General features: G+C 40.8%; 1 protein-coding gene across 1 annotated transcript; it reads right to left on the minus strand.

The window, feature by feature from the left end:
• Positions 1-649: 649 nt before the first annotated feature.
• Positions 650-19,514, minus strand: LOC139731570 (spliceosome RNA helicase DDX39B). The gene is made up of 10 exons (XM_071642460.1): positions 19,485-19,514; positions 17,992-18,246; positions 17,374-17,501; positions 15,381-15,657; positions 10,155-10,273; positions 6,631-6,762; positions 5,807-5,916; positions 4,862-5,006; positions 3,858-4,005; positions 650-3,471 (listed from the first exon to the last, which is right to left on the minus strand). Exons 2-10 carry the CDS (start codon positions 18,203-18,205, stop codon positions 3,458-3,460), a joined length of 1,287 nt encoding a protein of 428 aa, XP_071498561.1. The 5' UTR covers positions 18,206-18,246; positions 19,485-19,514; the 3' UTR covers positions 650-3,457.
• Positions 19,515-19,808: the final 294 nt, after the last annotated feature.

The raw sequence follows: 19,808 nt of genomic DNA on the forward strand, positions 1-19,808 counted from the left end.
AATGTATTACCAGCAGCACTAATAACCTGCAACACACTTTGGCCAGAATTCACGAAGGTACAAATGAAACCATGGTTTAAACCATGGACAAAAACCATGGAGCGCCAAGTGTTGCACGAAATATTTCGTTATGAAATTGGTCATTTTGTTGACAAACTGACCGTTTCTTTAACGAAATTATCATTTCGTGGATGAAATGTTCATTTAGTTACAAAATGTTATCATTTTGTTACAAAATAATCATTTCATAGACGAAATGACTGATTTCGTAACAAAATATTCCATGCGACACTTGGCGCTCCATGGTTTTTGTCCATGGTTGAAACCATGGTGTCATTTGTACCACCTTCGTGAATTCGGGCCTTAGTGTAGATGGCCTGTGTTCCTGCATGCACATATAAACACACGAAACAGAGACACAAACCGACAAGACATTCGCACACACAAACACTTGCACACTCAAACATAACTCCCTCCACAGCTGCAGTAAATACACTAGTACCATAAAAAAATCCACTTGCTTATCAACCACATTCCATACACAGATGTTTTATGCTATCAATGCCACAGCCATTAGTAGGGCATATGATGGCAAGAAGGAAATCAATATTCACCAAACAGAACAAAAAGAGTCATCTCAAAATTCTGCTTCAGTCAAAAAGAGACGTGTCATTATAATGTTTATTTCCAACAAAGTGTACTGCACACGTCTTTACATACATCAATCTTTGTGTCATACAAAAAAAAAGAGAGGAAATTTACAAAAGGACAACATTCCTGTATCTCCAAGACCACTCAAAATGCCTGCAGTTTTTGGGTGAGATGACGCAATGTGAACTCAAAAAAAAAGTTTCGAGGCCAAAGACCTTTCTTTCTTCCCCCCTACCAGAAAGGTCCGAAAAATAGGAAATAGATCTTGGCACAAAATCTCCTGACAGTATGAAGAGAAACCAGAGCCCTCTTTATAAGAGAGGGAGAGGGATGGGGTGGGTTGGGGAGGAAAAACAAAATGAAAAGAGAGGCATTGACAATGGGCTTACACCAGAAGGTGAGAAGTGTGAAGGGAATGGAACAGAATCAAACTCATTTTACCACTCGAAATTTATTAACCCATAATTTTCTAGCATCAAAGCAACCAACCGTTGCCTCCAGAGGATTTGAGTAAAAAGAATGATTTATTTATCTTTTCCTGGGTCTGGAGGTAGTTTGAGCTCACATTTGCTGCATGCAATAGACACCACTTTGAGGAAAACTTTCGTGAGGTTCACATGGCTTGCAATAGACGGGCTGCAACCAACCATGACTGCAAACTTTGTGTTTATAAACTAGTGGTCATGATCACTTGTATGTGGCAGTCAAAAAAACAAACAAAAAAGTTTGAACATCTTTTTCCAATTCACAATATAATGATCAACCATACTAACATTGCCATTAACGCTTCCACATGGGAGATGGAGGCATAAAATATCTCTACAGATTCCTGGAAGGTTCTAAGGCCACACATAAAATGCACACGAGATGCCTGGGAACAGCATATGTCATATGTGAATGAAAATTGTCCCCTCCCTTCCCCCTGCAAAAAAGAAAAGTTTGCATTTAAAAACGCAAACAAAAATAAGCACGATGGAAACCCGCAGTCAGGACACTTTCACACTGCTGATGTCCCGGTATAATCACAATATGCATTGTACAAAGTCGTTGCGGGAATTTACATTAAACTCTTATTATCATTTGTCATGCCAATAAATATTTCCAAGTCCCAATAGGACAATTTGCATGTGGGGGAGGAGGAGGTTTGTCCAATTTTGATTTAATACAGTATCACAAACTGCAAGCACTACACTGGATTCCTTGACAATATTTGAGTGCCATCCTCCGCATAATGTCAGTTTTCTTTAGACGAAATACTGGACCTGGCAAACACCCTGGACAAAATGGTATCTCCAAATGTGCAAGCGCATTCATATCCTGCACTTTCTACCATCTCTGTGGAAAGGTCAACTTAAAAACAATGAAGGCATCCATTCTTCCGATTACTTCCTCACTCTTCTGCAGTCCATTCTGGACTTGCAGAGCAGTTTCTCAATAAATGTGAACTTCTTTCACAACTACAGCCGCCCATGAAGGGAACATTTAAGTCATTGTTTACTCTTCTGAGCCATAGTTGAGGGCTGTTATGGGGTGATTCACACCAGAACAAGTGTAACAAGAATGAAAGTGAAACAACAGAAAAAAAAAAACCCACACATAACTGAAACACCAATGGAATGAACCTATTCAACTAAATATTACAAAGCAAGATGTAGATCTATTTTTCTTTTCATGACGCAGACATTTGTTTTCTTCTCTTTTCGTTACGTTAAGACTAGCCATCAGTTCATTGGCTTTATAAGTTTATTTCATGTCTTGCGGTACCTGAAGTTTTACCTGCGGTTGCTTACAGTGCAGAACAAACTAGATGCAGAACCTCACATAACATTTCTTGATTGCATTTAGTCCTCAGAACTTTGTAACAGTAATAGATGGCTGTACTCAAAAAGGATTAGCCTCTATTTCACTTTGATAATGCTGAGATTTCACCTAGCTCCACCCACTACATTCAATGAGAATGCATACATAATTTCACATTTGATTGAAAGGTATGGTGATGCGAGTACCTGGGTCTGACAATAAATGGGCTTTACCAGCATACTGAGGTTTTACTTGTCATTTCTCATAGCACAACAAATCATGCAAAGACCTAGATCCACACAGGACTGGACGCACAACTGTGTCTTGCAATATTGAATTTAAACTGTAATTTGTACATATCTTTTACTACAATTGAAATTCAGAGAAGAAAAGCACTTATCTACTACCGAGATAACAGTGAAACAAAACACAAAATAGCGCCCAAATCTATCTACATTACAATTATTGGCATTTACAATTTCTGCACCTCAGAAGCGAAAAAAAAAATTAAACATTTGTAAGAAGTATTTCTCCATCCATGACAGCAAAAGAAATTTGCACAATAGTCCGACTAACAAGCAGAACTGACTTGGGTATGACTACTACTTAGTGTTAGTAGGTGAACAAGTTCCCAGTCTCTGGCACATTCAAGGGCTTTCTGAAATTGAGGAGCAATGTGAAATCACTACAGTGTGTACATTTCCATTTCTGACGTCAAATTTCTTGGGCATGTCATCAAGCAGTCTAGCTGCTGACTTCCAACTGTCAGCTGGGCCTCACGAAGCTCAGAACGGCAAAGAGCAGAGTTCTTTGACAGATGTATGCAAACAGCAAATGAAGGGGGGGCACTTGTTTCACGCAGAAGTATATATATGCATTGGGACAGAGTTTCTCGCCATGCTCGCAGCAGACACAAGAGCTGCTGGGTGAACACTGATGATGAGGCTCCAGCCATTCTGTACGGATCCTGATGGCTTGGAGGATTTCTTGCAGGGACCAACTAGCTCTATGCCTGTTCAACTGCAGATTGGAAGATAAGAAGATGAGAAGGCAAAGATGCCAGCATATGTGAGTCTTGTGATTTCTCAACATGAGAAATGGTAAACACATCCTTGCTGTATTAAGTACTGAGGGATTAAACAGGAAACAAATTTGTAAAATTAATATAATATCATCTTGCACACACACCAACACATCTTCATTGACACAAATATTGCCACTTTCAAAACAGAGCTGGAAAGGCCCAATAAAGGCCTGAAATTAGATGGCAATCTTTATCTCTTTTTTTCCCCTTCATTTCAGACCCTCTTAGGACTTTTCCTCAGAAATTCTACTGACATCTTCAGCAGTTCATGACTGGAAGCAAAGACAGACGTTATAAATAGCAGGAAGGGCAGTCCACTCACTGTAAGAGGTTATGTCGATTTCGTCTGGTAGTTCCCCGATGTTGACCTCGAACCGATCCTGGACGTCGTTGAGGATCTTGGCATCTTCCTCATCTGAGACAAACGTGACGGCCAGACCTTTGGTGCCGAAACGGCCCGCCCTCGCAACCTGCATCATAGAGATTGAGACACTGGTTACAGGCAACACAATCACTGGGATTATGATGAATGACGCACGACTTACTGATGGGGTAACATGAAACCTGAAGGAAACTGCAGTCATTTTTGCAGCATGTACACAGCATGTACAGACAAACAGTAGGTTACTTTAATTGGTACACAACAGACTGACTATGCACAAGTGACAGTCGTGCGACTAAAGATGGCCATATTTGTCAGATGAATTGGTGACATTCAAATGGGGATGAATTTCTAAGGTTGCACAAAAAACCCTGGTTTCTGGTTTACTGCTTTCTCCTAATGCGATTTTAACTGGGATTCTTACAATAGGAAGTGACACATTCACACCAGAAGACAGACTGTTTACAAAGACTTAATAAGGATTACACTTAGCCAAAATTCTCCCTATCGCATATATCTCTCCGAATTTGAACGCGTGTGGCGCTCTAATCTTTTAACCTTTAATTCTTGGGATATAAACTTCGGTTACGAACGGGCAATGTGTAAATGTACACTTTTACGCACATTGAACGACAAAGTACTAGTATTCATAGATCATATCAAATTCTGTCTTATAATCTCGTGAATAATAGAGTTGTTTTCTAATCTGAAACTTTACATTTGATAAATGGGATTCTTCTGCGAAGCGGGTAAAATGCGGGGCTGATGATGCAAAACGACACAATTATGGAAAATATCCTTAGATGAAGGACGTGACGTGGGTAAACCGCAAAACCCTGAAGTATACGTCCCAAAAGCGATCGATCAGATATCGGTATTGCGAGGTGAAATAGCTCGATATTGGCTATATGCGACAGGGAGAAAAAGTCGACAATTTCACATACCCTGTGAAGGTAGGTGTCAGAATCTTCTGGCATGTCATAGTTGAACACAATGTTGACTCTCTCAATGTCCATGCCTCGACCGAAGAGATTGGTTGCAACCAGGATGCGCTTCTGGAAGTTCTTGAAGGCTTGGTATCTCGATAACCTGCATGGAGTTGGTAGTACAAAAATTAGGTCTAAATGCAAGTACAATGACTCTTGTAACTAGAAGCAGTCTTCAAGCTTCAACTATGACTGGCAAAACAAGCATCAAAAATGTTATCATCAGGGCAAGGTCTACCTTGATCTATCAGTTATGAGCATTAATATTACTCTCTTTGATAATCTGTCAATGTGTCTTACTAATCTGTCAATGGTGAGACACGCATGTGCATTTTACAATGGGCTCTGCATACAAGCGATGTAATCTGCATCAAGTTGTACAAGTTATGAAGATTGCCAGGCAAAGATGTGGGGTATAACCCACATGTGCAAATACATGCAACATCTCAGATGAACATGACATACTTTTAGTTAACATTTGAATCCTTCTTCAATTCTTTCACCACAAATCTTTTACAGAAAATTATGATTTTTTTTTTTTTTTTTTTTTTTGCAGCACAATATCAGAATCAGATCACCGTATTTCACTGCTCCATTTCCCCCAAGTCTGATATAAACTGTCCTCAAGATAAAGCATGCACGGAAAGAAATGTCCCTACCCCTTTTGGGCAGAGTAGAAAACAAGAGAAAGTCGTGTCACTGTCACTCTTCAACCAGAAACTATGCACAAGTTTCTAATATGGGCAACAGAGCCCTCATCAGTACAATGTACATCCGATCTTCCTCTCCCTGCTACACCCCCCCCCCTATTTCCCCCTTCCCCCTAAGAACACAATCAAACAAACAAATAATTTATTTTGACAAGGGGATTAGGGAATCACTGCTCAAAGAATGCCTACTAACCTTTCCTCCTGAAGCATGGCTCTGTGGATGCCGATGGCGGGGAAGTTCTGGTCTACCAGCAGCTGGCAAAGGGCAATGCATCGCTGCACACTCTTCACAAATATGACCACCTGTGGTGTGTGAGGTAAATTCATCATCAACCATCAAGTCTGTCAAAATTCACTTGTTTTACGTTTGAAGTGAATGGAGTTCTACGCGGCATGATTCCATGGGCTAGTTCCGAAGTCGGTGAAAACTTCTCATGAAGTGAACTTAGGGATATGTACAACATGTACATTACAGGAGTTAACATTACAGCTCCATTTTATAGGTAGTCATGACAGTTTGGACAAATGATCAAGGTGAATAAATTCCTTGTGACTGGACATGATCCAGGGATAGGCAATTTCTACCTTTCATGGAATTGCTCATACAATGAAGTATGCTGATAGCATCAGCACCATCTTTTATGTCTGCTAGATACAATCTAATTGTGAAATTATTTGTTAAACCCCACAGTTCACTCAAGAGATAAGTGGGGGAAAAAATATCAGTAACATGTCTACAAAGAGGATATGCAGAAAAATTGTGCATGAAAAAAAAAAATGTAATTGTCCCAAGCAAAGGAAGTCAAACTCCAAACATATTCCCAAGCCTTGTAAAGATGAAATGGGGTGGGGCAAACATTTCACAACGCTAACTCGTGGGTGTGACTGGATACATGATATAAATGAAAAAAATTTTACTTTTATTGAAAGAGACCTTCTGCACACTTCGAAAACTAGTTATGGTCATCAGTTCTTAGTAAATCACGATATCCCAACTGACCGGGTGAGCACACTGACCTGGTTGAACTCCAAGATGTCAAGGAGATCAAAGAGCTTCCTGTTCTTCTCGTTGTCCTTCAGCTTGACGTAGTACTGCTGCAGTCCGTGGAGCGTCAGCTTGGTCTCATCGTCGACGTACACTTCCATCGGCTAAAGATAGGGGGTAACACAGAGGCTTGGGTCTGATGCAAACAAAACTAAACACACATAAGGACTACAGCACTGGATATCCCCATATTCCCTGATCTGCACTATAGACATTCAAAAACAAAATTGGTATTCAAAAACAGAGGGAAAGAGTGTCTATTATTAAAATGACCTAAAAGGAGATTATGTTATGAAAACATGTGGGTATTATCTCCCACTACTGCAGCTTGGTGTTTCGTTCTTCCATGTAAAGCACTGTTCATGTGGAAGCATGAATGGATTATGCTTATCAGAAGCAAAGCAAAAATTGGTGAGACATAATTGATGTCAATGAACTATTCCAGAAAATACCACAAACACCCTACTTTTTGTCCCAACAATGTGCCAAGCTGCTTGAATTTGCTGCTGTGTTAATTTCAAAGGGGTTAATAGACTATGCTTTCTTCCCCTATTCCAACCATTTTGTTAATACCTTACACTTTTTTTTAATGGATCCCCCCCCCCCCCCAACAAACCCTTCACGCCACCCAGATACCACTACGATATGCGAGGCAGAATGCACAGTTCTGTATGCTGCGATGTTCACCACCATCGCCAGGGGCAGGTCCTGAGCTCGTCGCAGAGCCGAGCCAGGCTGGGCCGGGCCAGGGCACATCTCATAGGAAAGGCCTGGTTGGTTGAGTGCACCGCTACAGCCTCTCTACAGAGTCGTCCGTTCTCCCTCAAGCCACTAGGTACCCGCGTGGAAGCATCCCTCAGCCAGAATTTTGAGATGACGAAGCGACATCCCCTGTCCTCCTCATTTCACGACTGTGAAGAAGTGTTCCAGTTTTCGGATCGCTTTGGACAGATTTTTTTCATTGCTGGGTGATACATTTGTGCGGAGTAGACACATTTCCTTGCTGGAAATTACTTGCAGTGGTACTTTTTGTGAGAAAGTCGCAGGAAGTTGCACTTCCTCGCTTCACACGTACACACTGGCAGTCCATCATCGAGAGAGGAATGCAGCTGGCAAACCTGTGCTTTACAATGTTGTGTTCCTATTTGAAGCATGCTGTATCTACCATTGCCAAAATGCCTCACAAAGTGACATTCACGTCTACTGCAATCATTCACACTCTTTGTCATGAGGTTCAAGTCATGAACCTATCAGAAAGCTCCATGAGTTTGGTACCACCTGAAATATTTCATCCACCCACACCCAGTAACAAATTCCCTTACAAAAAATGTGATGGTGATGTACAGAATATACTTCTGACAGGTGAAGCAACACTTTAAACACTCCCCTCCCTCTTCCCACAATTAATCAATTTTCCTATTGACTATAATTACACCCTTACTACACAAACTGTGCAAAATTAATCTTTCTCACTTTGCAACTTAGCATACCGTTGATACAGCACATGGCTGGGTTCTGATTTTGGCAATCTTAGATGCAATTATTTCAAATTTTCTCCACCCAGCTTTGAAATAAATTTGCAGGACTTGCACCCTGCGTTGAACAATCTATTATTCTATTCTATTAGCCTTTGTGTGGAAGTTTATGAGACATTCAGAACACACAATCAATTTGGTAACTGTTTCTTGGTACTCCATAAGTTTCCAGTCAGTTTTTAACAAATGACTCATCTTTCTCGTTAAAGGCAGTAAATCTTTTCTGGAGCTTTGCTGACAAAGGCAAAGTGAGACTTATTTTGACCATCACAGAATGTTTATAACACAGACTGGGCTTTTTGACGACTCTGACCTGTGAGCCTTACTTGCCTCTTACATGCAAAATAAAGTGAAAAAAAAAAAATGTTATCACGCAAACTTGTTACTCAGGTAAACCGCTACCACTTCAAGCTACCTGTTTGAAAATTCTTTGAAACAGTACATCTGACTAGATGTTGCAGACACAGAATCCAAACATTTTTCTCAGAGCCAAGAAGATCAATGGGCAAGAAATGCACACTTTTATGACAATCTAGCAAGTTTCTCCACTTTTCCTGTGATGATATCTGATCTATTCTGCTATTCAGCTATCTTAATGTGTCATTCAGCCATGGCAAGCATTTGAATAAGTCTCTATGGGACATAGTTGTGCTTAAATCAAGAAGTAATGATGACCAAAACTGTACACTTCACTCATTGCTGAAGATTTTCTTTTTAGAATTTGAACTAATTTGCCCATATGTCTGTCTTTAAAGATTATTACTGAAAAAAGTCAGCAATCCTTGAGATTCATAATGCTATGAAGTCAGCTATTATCAGTAGAATTTTTGATTGATACAATCACACAGTTACAGAGTAGCTAAAATGCTTTGACAGTGTGCACATGCTCTGTGAATATCACACAGCCACAAGATTTGCCAGTGCCATTCACACTTCATGATCGGACTTGAGAAGGCCACGCTCCCATTTCTGATTTGAACACCGATCATTTGAACGAGAGTCCAGCTGGATGAGGCAGGGCAATGCAGGGACACAAGCTGCCATCTGCCACCATTTTCTGCTCAGCGGCATCTTATTGTTCACTTCACGGGAGAGTTCAACGCACTGAAAACATACGCGGAAGACTGATCACGAAGGATCTATTTTGAGAATACATGTGCGAGAGTTCTGGTGTGATAGCTAACAGACAAAAAGGACGACAAGCTAATCGCGTTGACTCAAGCTGAAGTAGACCTATTACATTCCATTCTGATTTCTGATGGCGAGGTATGTGAGTTCTTGCTAAAACTGGGTGTGTGAAGACCTAAAGCAGAGTCCATCCTCATTTTCTATGCAACATAAACGCGAGATGAACAGAGCTTGCTGTGACTGACCTATTACTAGCTAACTGGGCTGGATTCTCTTACGCTGCAATCCTACGCTACTGAACGCGCTATTTACGGACTGAATGATCCAGGAGGAAAGCAACTTGTGCGGCCGGAATGCACACACACATGCACATATCCGCTCCTAGGATGTGACATATTGAACACGCTGATACAGATGGTGATGGTGTGACCTCTGTACAACTTTACCCTAAAACTGGAAAATGCTGAAGAGACGTGAAACCTGACGCGCAAATGACAACAGAGCCTAGAATGCGGAATAAGATGCCATAGTACGGACGAAAAATGCGAGGATCTGGCACAGCGTGACACGAAAGCGCTCGTGTTATCTACGATAGCCGTGATGACAGGTTGAGAGCTAGACTAGCACTCCAGTGAAGCGAGACGATCATCCTGTGGGACACTCCATGTCACCGCTCACGGAGCTAAGGCAGAAGGATGCCTGGAATTGAGAGCAAGGTGCACTTCCACTGCGACTCAGCCTGCAGTCGAGACCTGGAGGTCAGCTGCCAGCTCTGCCACTGGGGGCGTGCCGAGTGTAGAGGTGAGAGAAGTGAGGGGAGGTGGCATATTTACATCTTGCATGAACTTCTTGCAGACGGGGCGCACTTCCTTGCTGAGTGTGGCGCTGAACATCATGACCTGCTTCTCGTGGGGCGTCATTCGGAAAATCTCCTGCACATCCCGTCTCATGTCTAGGACAAAAGAATAAAAAGATATGTAAGGAATTAATGTCTACACATACAGTTGGCAGCACAATTTTTCAACCCCCCACGCATTTTCGACATTTTGGTGAAAAGAATAACATTGCAACTGCAGACTGTTACTAAATCATTCACGTAGTCAACAGATAGTTTATCACAATTGAATATCGAAACAAAAGTCAAGATTTATTTCATAGTCCATCCAAAATTGCAATTTTCACACAAACACCATGTTGCAAAACTATTCACCCCCTGGATATATACACATGGATGAATACACAAATAATAACAAAATTAAAAGCCACATGCACATGTTCTGAGGTGAATGCCAGATTTTATTTATCGTCCATCCCAAATTAGAACGTCTACATGCACAAAAAACAGGTTGTAACGTTACAGCACGTAGACCTACAAGCATTGCTGACCTGGAGACCACTGCCAATGAGGAATGGGCCAAGATCCCCATGGAGCGCTGCCAGAAGCTTGTGAGAGACTGGTGCAGGGATCTCGCCAGCGTATATCACCCTTGTCGGCCCCGACAAGCGTGCGGTTTGAAGAAGCAATTGCCGACAAGGGTAAAACTTGCCGACAAGGGTAACACCACGCGTGAACTTGCCGACAAGGGTAACTTGCTTGACGAGCTAAGTTCGGACCAATTTCTCGCCTTTTTCAGTCTTTATTATCTGGCTAGAAAAGAAGCTAGATGTTGAAAGCAGCTGCAGTTTACACACTTATACAAGCGCAAAAATTTACCCACGCAGTCACCGCACCGATCACAACAACGCGGCTCAACAGAGCGACGTACTAGCTGATACCAGGGAGGTCTCACCTCCCTGCTGATACACAACACATCACACACTTGCTCACTCACATGCGCTCTGATTTGGGATCCACACACACATGCACAAGCACCCAGCCGGCCACTTATCCAGCCGCCTGCGTGTACAACGCTACAGTGTATTGTGAGAGGGAGAGAGAGGACGGGAAGAGAGGGTCGGAGGCCGAGCGAGGCTGAGGAAGGCTGACACGTGCTCGCTTGTTGTCACGCTTGTTGTCGGGTTACGCAAAAACAAACGATATGAAATGCATGCCCCCCTCCGCCAAAGGTTGTATTTTCTTTTCTTTTTTTTGGCTGCTTTGGTTTGTTTGTTAGTTTGTCTGCCTGTCTGTCTCTCTATTCGCAAAATAAGTCAAAATTTGGGAATAGATTAGGATGAAATTTTCAGGAACAGTTGGTTGGTAAAATGGCGCAAGGAACAGATGATTAAATTTTGATAGTGAGCAGGATTTATAATACCACCGAAATTCACCGCCAGGATCCAGGATCTTTAGACTGTTTCGTATATTTGAAAGGATTCGTATCAATTCTTTAGGAAGCTGGCCATCGGCAATGACGCAAAATTAGATGCGTTCAAAGCATTGCCGCAGAGAGAAAATTAACTCCATTTTTCGTTAAAAAAAGAAAAGAAAAAAAGAACGTGCGATGGAGTAAGCAAATGCAAATTGTTATTTAGGTTTTGGTAGTTTCAGTGGGTTATTTTTTTAAATCTAAAAAGCCATGCGTTCCATTTTAGCCTTTTCAATTTCTATGGATTTGTAAACGTCATTCGTGAATATTCCATTTTCCTTCTCCGGGCCGAAATTTATAGTAATTCTGTCATGATGGTCTTTCAAGTTCAACGTATACGTAATGCTCCACGTGCTTCTGGCTTGGTTTGTTAAAAGGTGGGTTAGGGGGCCTTCATGGGCAGAAAATAAATGATGATCATTCATCAATGTTCCCAGTTGGTTTACATGCTATGTACACGCTGTTTACGACCACTGAAGCAAGGTGGCAGTACGCGCGACATTCTTTATCTGACACCTGGCTTTCGTGGAAATATCATGGAAATTTCCACAAGCCATGATATCAAGTTTCCCCACTGCTTGAGGTCGTGCTTTTTTTTTTATTCTTCATTACGAACATCAATTTGTTCAACTTGAAAAGTGTAGATAATTTGCTTTGAGGGAGTGTTTCTTTCTTTTTTTTTTTCATTGCAGCATCGGTAACATTTTGTTTTGTTCATCGTCCGTGCATGGCAGGGGTTCATGGGAGGAGAACGATAGGAATGACTGGGGAGAAAATAATCTGCAAAGAAGGAAGCATCTTTTGAGCGAGCTGTCTTTGTTTTTCTCTACACCAGCATCAGTTATCGCCACCAGGATTCATTTTTTTTTTCGTTACTCCGCCAGATTAATGATAAAATGATGCTAGATTCTTTATTCTGAAGGTTCGTTAATCCAAGAATGATTAAGAAAATATGTCCGTTCATTTCACGACGAAATCAGTTTTGTCATTTCGAACGTTCTGCCAGTGAAATTTCGGAATAAAACGACGGCACAAAACAGCGTGTTTTCGTACTCTAAGGGTCTGTTATTCCGACAGAAGTAGTAATGATGAAATAATAAATTGTAGATTCTTTATTCTGAAAGTTCGTTAACCGAAAATTGAATAAAGAAAAATGTCCGTAAATTTCAAAACGAAATCAGTGCGTCATTTCAAACGTTTTGCCAGTGAAATTTTGGAATAAAACGACTGCCCCAAAACAGTTGCAGTTTTCTTACTCTGAGGGTTCGTTGCTCCGACAGATTTATGATAAAATAATGCTAGATTCCCTATTCTGAAGGTTCGTTAATCCAAAAAATGATTAGAAAAAATGTCCGTTCATTTCACAACGAAATCAGTTTTGTTATTTCGAACGTTTCTGTCAGTGAAATTTCGGAATAAAACGACGGCACAAAACAGCGTGTTTTCGTACTCTATAAGGGTCTGTTATTCCGACAGAAGTAGTAATGATGAAATAATAATAGATTCTTTATTCTGAAGGTTCGTTAACCGAAAATTGAATAAAGAAAAATGTCCGTAAATTTCAAAACGAAATCAGTGCGTCATTTCGAACGTTTTGGCAGTGAAATTTGGAATAAAACTGCCCAAAAAACAGTTGCACTTTTCTTACTCTTAGGGTTCGTTACTCCGACAGATTAATGAAAAAATAATACTATATTCCTTATTCTGAAGGTTCGTTAATCCAAAAATGATTTTAAAAAATGTCCGTTCATTTCACAATGAAATCAATTTTGTTATTTCGAACGTTTCCGTCATTGAAATTTCAGAATAAAACGACGGCCCCAAAACGGTTACAGTTTTCTTTTACTCTGAAGGTTCGTTACTGAGAAAGAATAACGATATAATACTTTAGATTCTTAAGTCTGAACGATCGTTAATCGGAAAACGATAAAGAAGAAATGAAAACGGTTACAGTTTTCTAACCCTCAAGGTTCGTTACTCAGAAAGAATAATGGCAAAATAATACTCTACATTCTTAATTCTGAATGATCGTTAATAGAAAAATTATAAAGGAGAAAATATTCGTTTATATCCAAACGAAATCAGTTTTGTTATTTCGAATGTTCTGCCAGTATAATTTCGGAATACAACAACGGCCCCAAAAGGGTGTTTTCTTATTCTGAAGGTTTGTTATTCTGAAACAATAACGATGATAGATGATAGATTCCTTTCTGAAGGTTCGTTGATCGGAAAATAATAAAGAAAAAATGCTTGTTAATCTTCGAACGAAATCAGTTTTATTTTGAACATTCATCTGTAGTACCGACCTTTGGTGTTGTTGTTGTTTTCGATTACAAACCTTCGAAGTACTCAGTAATGAATCGTTTCATTTTATGATTAAACAAACCTTCGGAATAATGACCATCATTACATTTTTGTATGATATCTCTTTGATGTCACGGCCAAACTACCGCAGTATACCCAGAAATGAAAGTGCAACGATGTCCCGAAAGTTCTCGATCGCTTCTCGCGCATCTGCATGCAATAGGCCTACCACGTGGTCGAGCAGACGGCGAGAAAGCAACACGGCGCGCGTTGTTGCGATGCAGAGGCGGCTAATTATTATAACAGTGAAACAGGAAAGGCCTAAAAGAAATCGGAACCTCCACCATCGGCACCTACTTCTCTTTCATTTATTATTTAGGAACTGCCGCTAACAAAAGGTATGGAGTTTCTGCATTGTTTCTGTGAGAATATGCTCCTCACAACGTTCATTACATCTCCGTGAAAATGTCGCATTTAGTGGCATTTTAGCGGCGATTTATCTGTGTTGTATTGAGCATTAGCGAAGGCTTCCGCGCTTTGCGCGGGAGGGGCATCCCCCCTCCCGTACCCACCCCCAGAACAGCGCGCATAAATGCCGACAAGCGTGAAGAAATTCCTGGCGAGAACCCTGTTACCTCTCGTCTACAGCAGGTCATTGCAGCAAATGGGTGCTGCACTAAGTACTAGAGACACACCCTAGTGGGTTGAGTAACGTTACAACCTGTAACCTGTTTTTTGTGCATGTAAACGTTCAAATTTTGGATGGACGATTAATAAAATTTGGCATTCACCTCAGAACATGTGCATGTGGCTTTTCATTTGTCATTATTTGTGTATTTATCCATGTGTATTTATAGGGGGTTGAATAATTTTGCAACGTGGTTTTTGTTTGAAGATTGCAATTTTGGATGGACTATGAAGTAAATCTTGACTTTTGTTTTGGTATTCAATTGTGATAAACAATCTGTTGACTACGTGAATGATTTAGTAACAGTCTGCAGTTGCAATGTTATTCTTATCGCCAAAGTGTCAAAAATGCGTGGGGGGTTGAGTAATTTTGCTGCCAACTGTACATAACACATGACTGATCAATATCAAACGTAATTTTCATCTGAACACTTTGCAGCATTGTTACAATTTTTTGGTTAATCCATCATGACTGTATGGAAAGTTAAAAAACAGCATAAATAAAGGCATGTGCTGGTGACTTTTGAGTTAGAGGCACAGATTCTTTATAACATAGCTTATGATAACATTGGTTTTGCTATGATTAACCCATTGAGAAGGACTTGATCTTGCTATAGTATGCGTTCCCCAAAAACAGCTGCCTGGGTATACTCGGAACTAACAGGCTAAGGGCATAGCTGTCAATTTGCCTCTTTTACACCGAACACATGGAATTACAAAGATTGTTCTTGTTTTGGGTATTTTAAATCGGAAACTCACCAAGCTGTTCAAGCATCTTGTCGCATTCATCAAGAATGAAGTGCTTAACCTGCTTCAGGTTGAGGATCTTCTGGCGCCCTAGGGCCAGCAGGCGGCCCGGCGTGCCCACTACGATGTGGGGGCAGTTGGTCTTGATCGTCTGCTCGTCGTTCTTGATGCTGAGGCCGCCGAAGAACACACCCACCTTCACAGAGGGCATGTACTTGCTGAAGCGCTCGTACTCCTTTGCGATCTGGAAGGCCAGCTCACGAGTGTGGCACATCACCAACACGGAGACCTGCAGCAGAGAAAAGAGAAATATCCACTCATTTGTCTGAACTGAATTCTTATCTCCTAAAAAATTCTCAAATAGTCTAAAACCCATGCCAAGAACCAGTTCCATGATTACAAACAATTTGCAAAGACACTCACAGAAGCACTAATTTGTCCATCTATTCTCTTTGTAAATTTTGCATCTACTTGGGGGCGTAGGGTTAACCAATAAATATACCTTTTTCCTACTTGGGCCACCTTGTGCATAAATCCAGAATCTCACAACCATGTTCTTACAACACTTGTTAATCCAAATCCATCTGGACACTAAAAAAATAATAATAATAAAATAAACAAGGAAAAGTAGAAATTACGCGGTGCGTAATATATGTCCCGCCGGAAGTAGCATTTTGTAGCAAAATGTGCAATATAGGTAAAAAATCAAGGTCAAAGGTCAAAGAAGTCAAAGGTCAAAATTCTGTGTAAAAGTTTTGAAGCCCTCACCTAGTGCCATCACATAAAGCAAACGGAATCGAAATCGGGTTAGAAATGGCGAAGGAGTAGCATCTTATAGCCAATGTACAATACAGGTCAAAAATCAAGGTCAAAGGTCAAAGAAGGCAAAGGTCAAAATTCTGTGTAAAGTTTTGAAGCCCTCCACTAGTGCCATCACATAAAGCACGCGGAATCAAAATCGGGTTAGAAATGGCGAAGAGGTAGCATTTTGTAGCCAATGTACAATAAAGGTCAAAAATCAAGGTCAAAGAACAAAGAAGGCAAAGGTCAAAATTCTGTGTAGAAGTTTTGAAGCCCTCACCTAGTGCCATCACATAAAGCAAACGGAATCGAAATCGGGTTAGAAATGGCGAAGGAGTAGCATTTTGTAGCAAAATGTACAATATAGGTCAAAAATCAAGGTCAAAGGTCAAAGAAGGCAAAGGTCAAAATTCTGTGTAGAAGTTTTAAAGCCCTCACCTAGTGCCATCACATAAAGCAAACGGAATCGAAATCGGGTTAGAAATGGCGAAGGAGTAGCATTTTGTAGCAAAATATAGGTCAAAAATCAAGGTCAAAGGTCAAAGAAGGCAAAGGTCAAAATTCTGTGTAGAAGTTTTGAAGCCCTCACCTAGTGCCATCACATAAAGCAAACGGAATCGAAATCGGGTTAGAAATGGCGAAGGAGTAGCATTTTGTAGCAAAATGTACAATATAGGTCAAAAATCAAGGTCAAAGGTCAAAGAAGTCAAAGGTCAAAATTCCGTGTAGAAGTTTTGAAGCCCTCACCTAGTGCCATCATATAAAGCAAAAGGAATCGAAATCGGGTTAGAAATGGCGAAGGAGTAGCATTTTGTAGCAAAATGTACAATATAGGTCAAAGGTCAAGGTCAAAGGTCACAACTGAAATTCTGTGTAGAAGTTTCAAAGCTCCCATGTAGTGCTATCATATAAAGCAAACAGAATCAAAATTGGCTCATAAATGACAGAGAAGTAGCAAATTGAAGATTTTGATCACACACGGACGCACACACGGACACACGGACGGACACACGGACAGACACACGGACGGACACACGGACAGACACACGGACGGACACACGGACGGACGGACACACACACGTACGGAGCCCGTTTCATAGTCCCCTGCTCGAACTCGTTCGGCGGGGACAATAAGCTTCTCAGTTAAAGCCTGTATAATGAATGAAAAACAATAAACACTATGTGTCAGAAAAGTTCTTCTCACCTGGCCATCAACTGGGTCTAGCTGCTGAAGGGTGGCCAAAACAAAGACGGCAGTCTTACCCATACCAGACTTTGCCTGGCACAAGACATCCATACCAAGAATGGCTTGGGGAATGCATTCATGCTGAACTGTGGATAAAAGAGCAAGATATCATGTTTAAGCATTAGATTTTCATGGAGTCACAAAATGATTTATCTGAAAAAAGCATGAGTAACGATTTTCAGAGGTAAGGTTGGCTTCCCGGCGTCAAAATATTTATCTCAACTTGCAAAAATCAAGCAAGTGGAGTCTACAATTATCATTCCCATCGGTCCTATCAACAGATTGTATCTATCTGCTTTATACTTCACCTGGCAGAAACTTAAATATTTAACAAAAATGACTCGATTTACATTTCACAGAACATGTGACAGACAACACAACACTCTCTTACTCAGGGTATTACGATAAAATCCTTGGTTAAGGAGGCCAATGGCAAAAATGGTAACAACAACAACAACAACAACAAAAAAAGGGTGAATGATGCTTGAAAAAGGCTGGCTGGGATGTGGGTTTACACCTGCAGTTCTGACTCTCTACACACATTGCACACTTCACATCTCGGCCAGGTTTATTCACCTTCTGACGGATGTTCAAAACCACAGTCAACAATAGCACGCAGCAATTCGGGCTTGAGCAAGAAGTCACGGAACCCGGAACTGTGGATGGATACGTATCCCTTGGCTTTGCCTTCCTTCTGCTGCTTGACTGCTGCATCTCCACCTGCATCGGCAGTCTCCTGTGCCTCATCATCTTCGTAGTCCAACAGTTCTTGATCGTTGTCGTCAGCCATGTTGATGTATGGAGATGATGTAGATTTGTAGTACAACTGTGCTGTGATAGTACAAAGAAAGACAAGAAATTGTAATTCTGAATTGAGTTGAATTTAATTCATATTGTTCAGCAAAAATTAAATAAAAAAATAATTTAGGCCTACACTGTGACAATGATTCAAAAAATCCTGAAAAAGTACAGTCTAAAGATTTTAAATATGGAAAACAAACTGAAGGGAAGTAGCCAATGCCTGGGGAATTAAAGTTTTCTCAAAAGCGGGCTGGCTGGTCAACCAACCTAGGCCCTAGGTAAATTGTAAGAAGTGAAAAAATAACCAGGCGTACGCGCGCGCGTACGCATATTGCATAGGGTCTACGATGAGAAGCGAAGCGGGTCCCGGAGCCTAACTGGTGGTGGTACACTATTCGTTTACTCAAGTATTCTGCATGCACTCGGCAATGAAATTATCACAATAATTTCATTATTCATGGCTACAGTTGCATCTTAAAGGGTGTGTACAGTTCTGGTCGAGGTAAGGATTTAGGTTTTAACGTTTTGCGAGATATTCAGAAAACACTCTAAGTTAGGCCTAGGCCCTATGTAATGTTACATGAGATGTCAAACAGCATGCCATTCTAAGGGGTATCAAAAGTTTATTTGATGAAAATCGGTTTTGAAATAGCCGAGATATCCAAAAACAAGGTGAAACAAAGAGATCATAATAAAAGACGTGGCCTGTAGTCTTTTTATCACTTTTTTGGATATCTCAGCCATTTGAAAACCAATATTCATCAAATAAACATGGGATCCTTCTTAAAATTACATGCTCTTTCATATGTTTCATAGAGGTTTCTCAGTAGAATTATCTCACTTAATTAGGAATGTTCAAAACATGAATCCCCACCTAAACCAGTGCTGTACAGCCCCTTTAATGCCATCGTAGAGAAGCTGAAACGTGTGTATATATAACATCTGTCACCCAAAATATCAACTTGTCGGTCAGTACAGGAAAAAGAAGGGGAAAAAAAGTACACATTTACAGTACGGACAGGCCTGCTGCTTCTTCAAATATCTTGCACAAAGCATCTACTACGTGACTACGAATATAGTAGTAGTCCGTGCGATTGGTCATCAGCTACGCTTTTCACATAACATTTAGTTTCCCTTCATTGCATTTAATTGATCACGATCGACTTCTGAATACACGTAATAGTTTGATACATGTATAAAGTACTTTATAATTCAATATTTTTGATGAATGATAAGTTGTATCTGCGATTTAGTTGGATTTCACTTACGTTTTCAAGCAGTCTCTCCTCACTCTTCAAGCTGTTCAAACGCAACCAACAAGAAGACGTAAACGCACGCACGCGCACGCACTGCATCGCCGCGCACGCGATCGATCCAAGCATGTTTGATAACTTACCGTTAGCATACTGAGTACATACGGTTTACGTGCGCGCGTTTTTGGTGGTACATAATTATACACTACTGGCTACGAGTATGGTACGTACGGTTGACGTAAACCAGGGAGGTGGGAATCAAAGAGGGTGGAATATTGTGGGAATTCCCACCTTCCTGCGTAAACCTACGTGACTCGTGCGTATCAGTGCCCCCCCCCC

This window comes from Diadema antillarum, unplaced genomic scaffold (genome assembly GCF_040938485.1).
Source record: "Diadema antillarum isolate AM-2024a unplaced genomic scaffold, OU_Dant_1.0 seq00000379_RagTag, whole genome shotgun sequence".
In the NCBI taxonomy this organism is placed as follows: Eukaryota; Metazoa; Echinodermata; class Echinoidea; order Diadematoida; family Diadematidae; genus Diadema; species Diadema antillarum.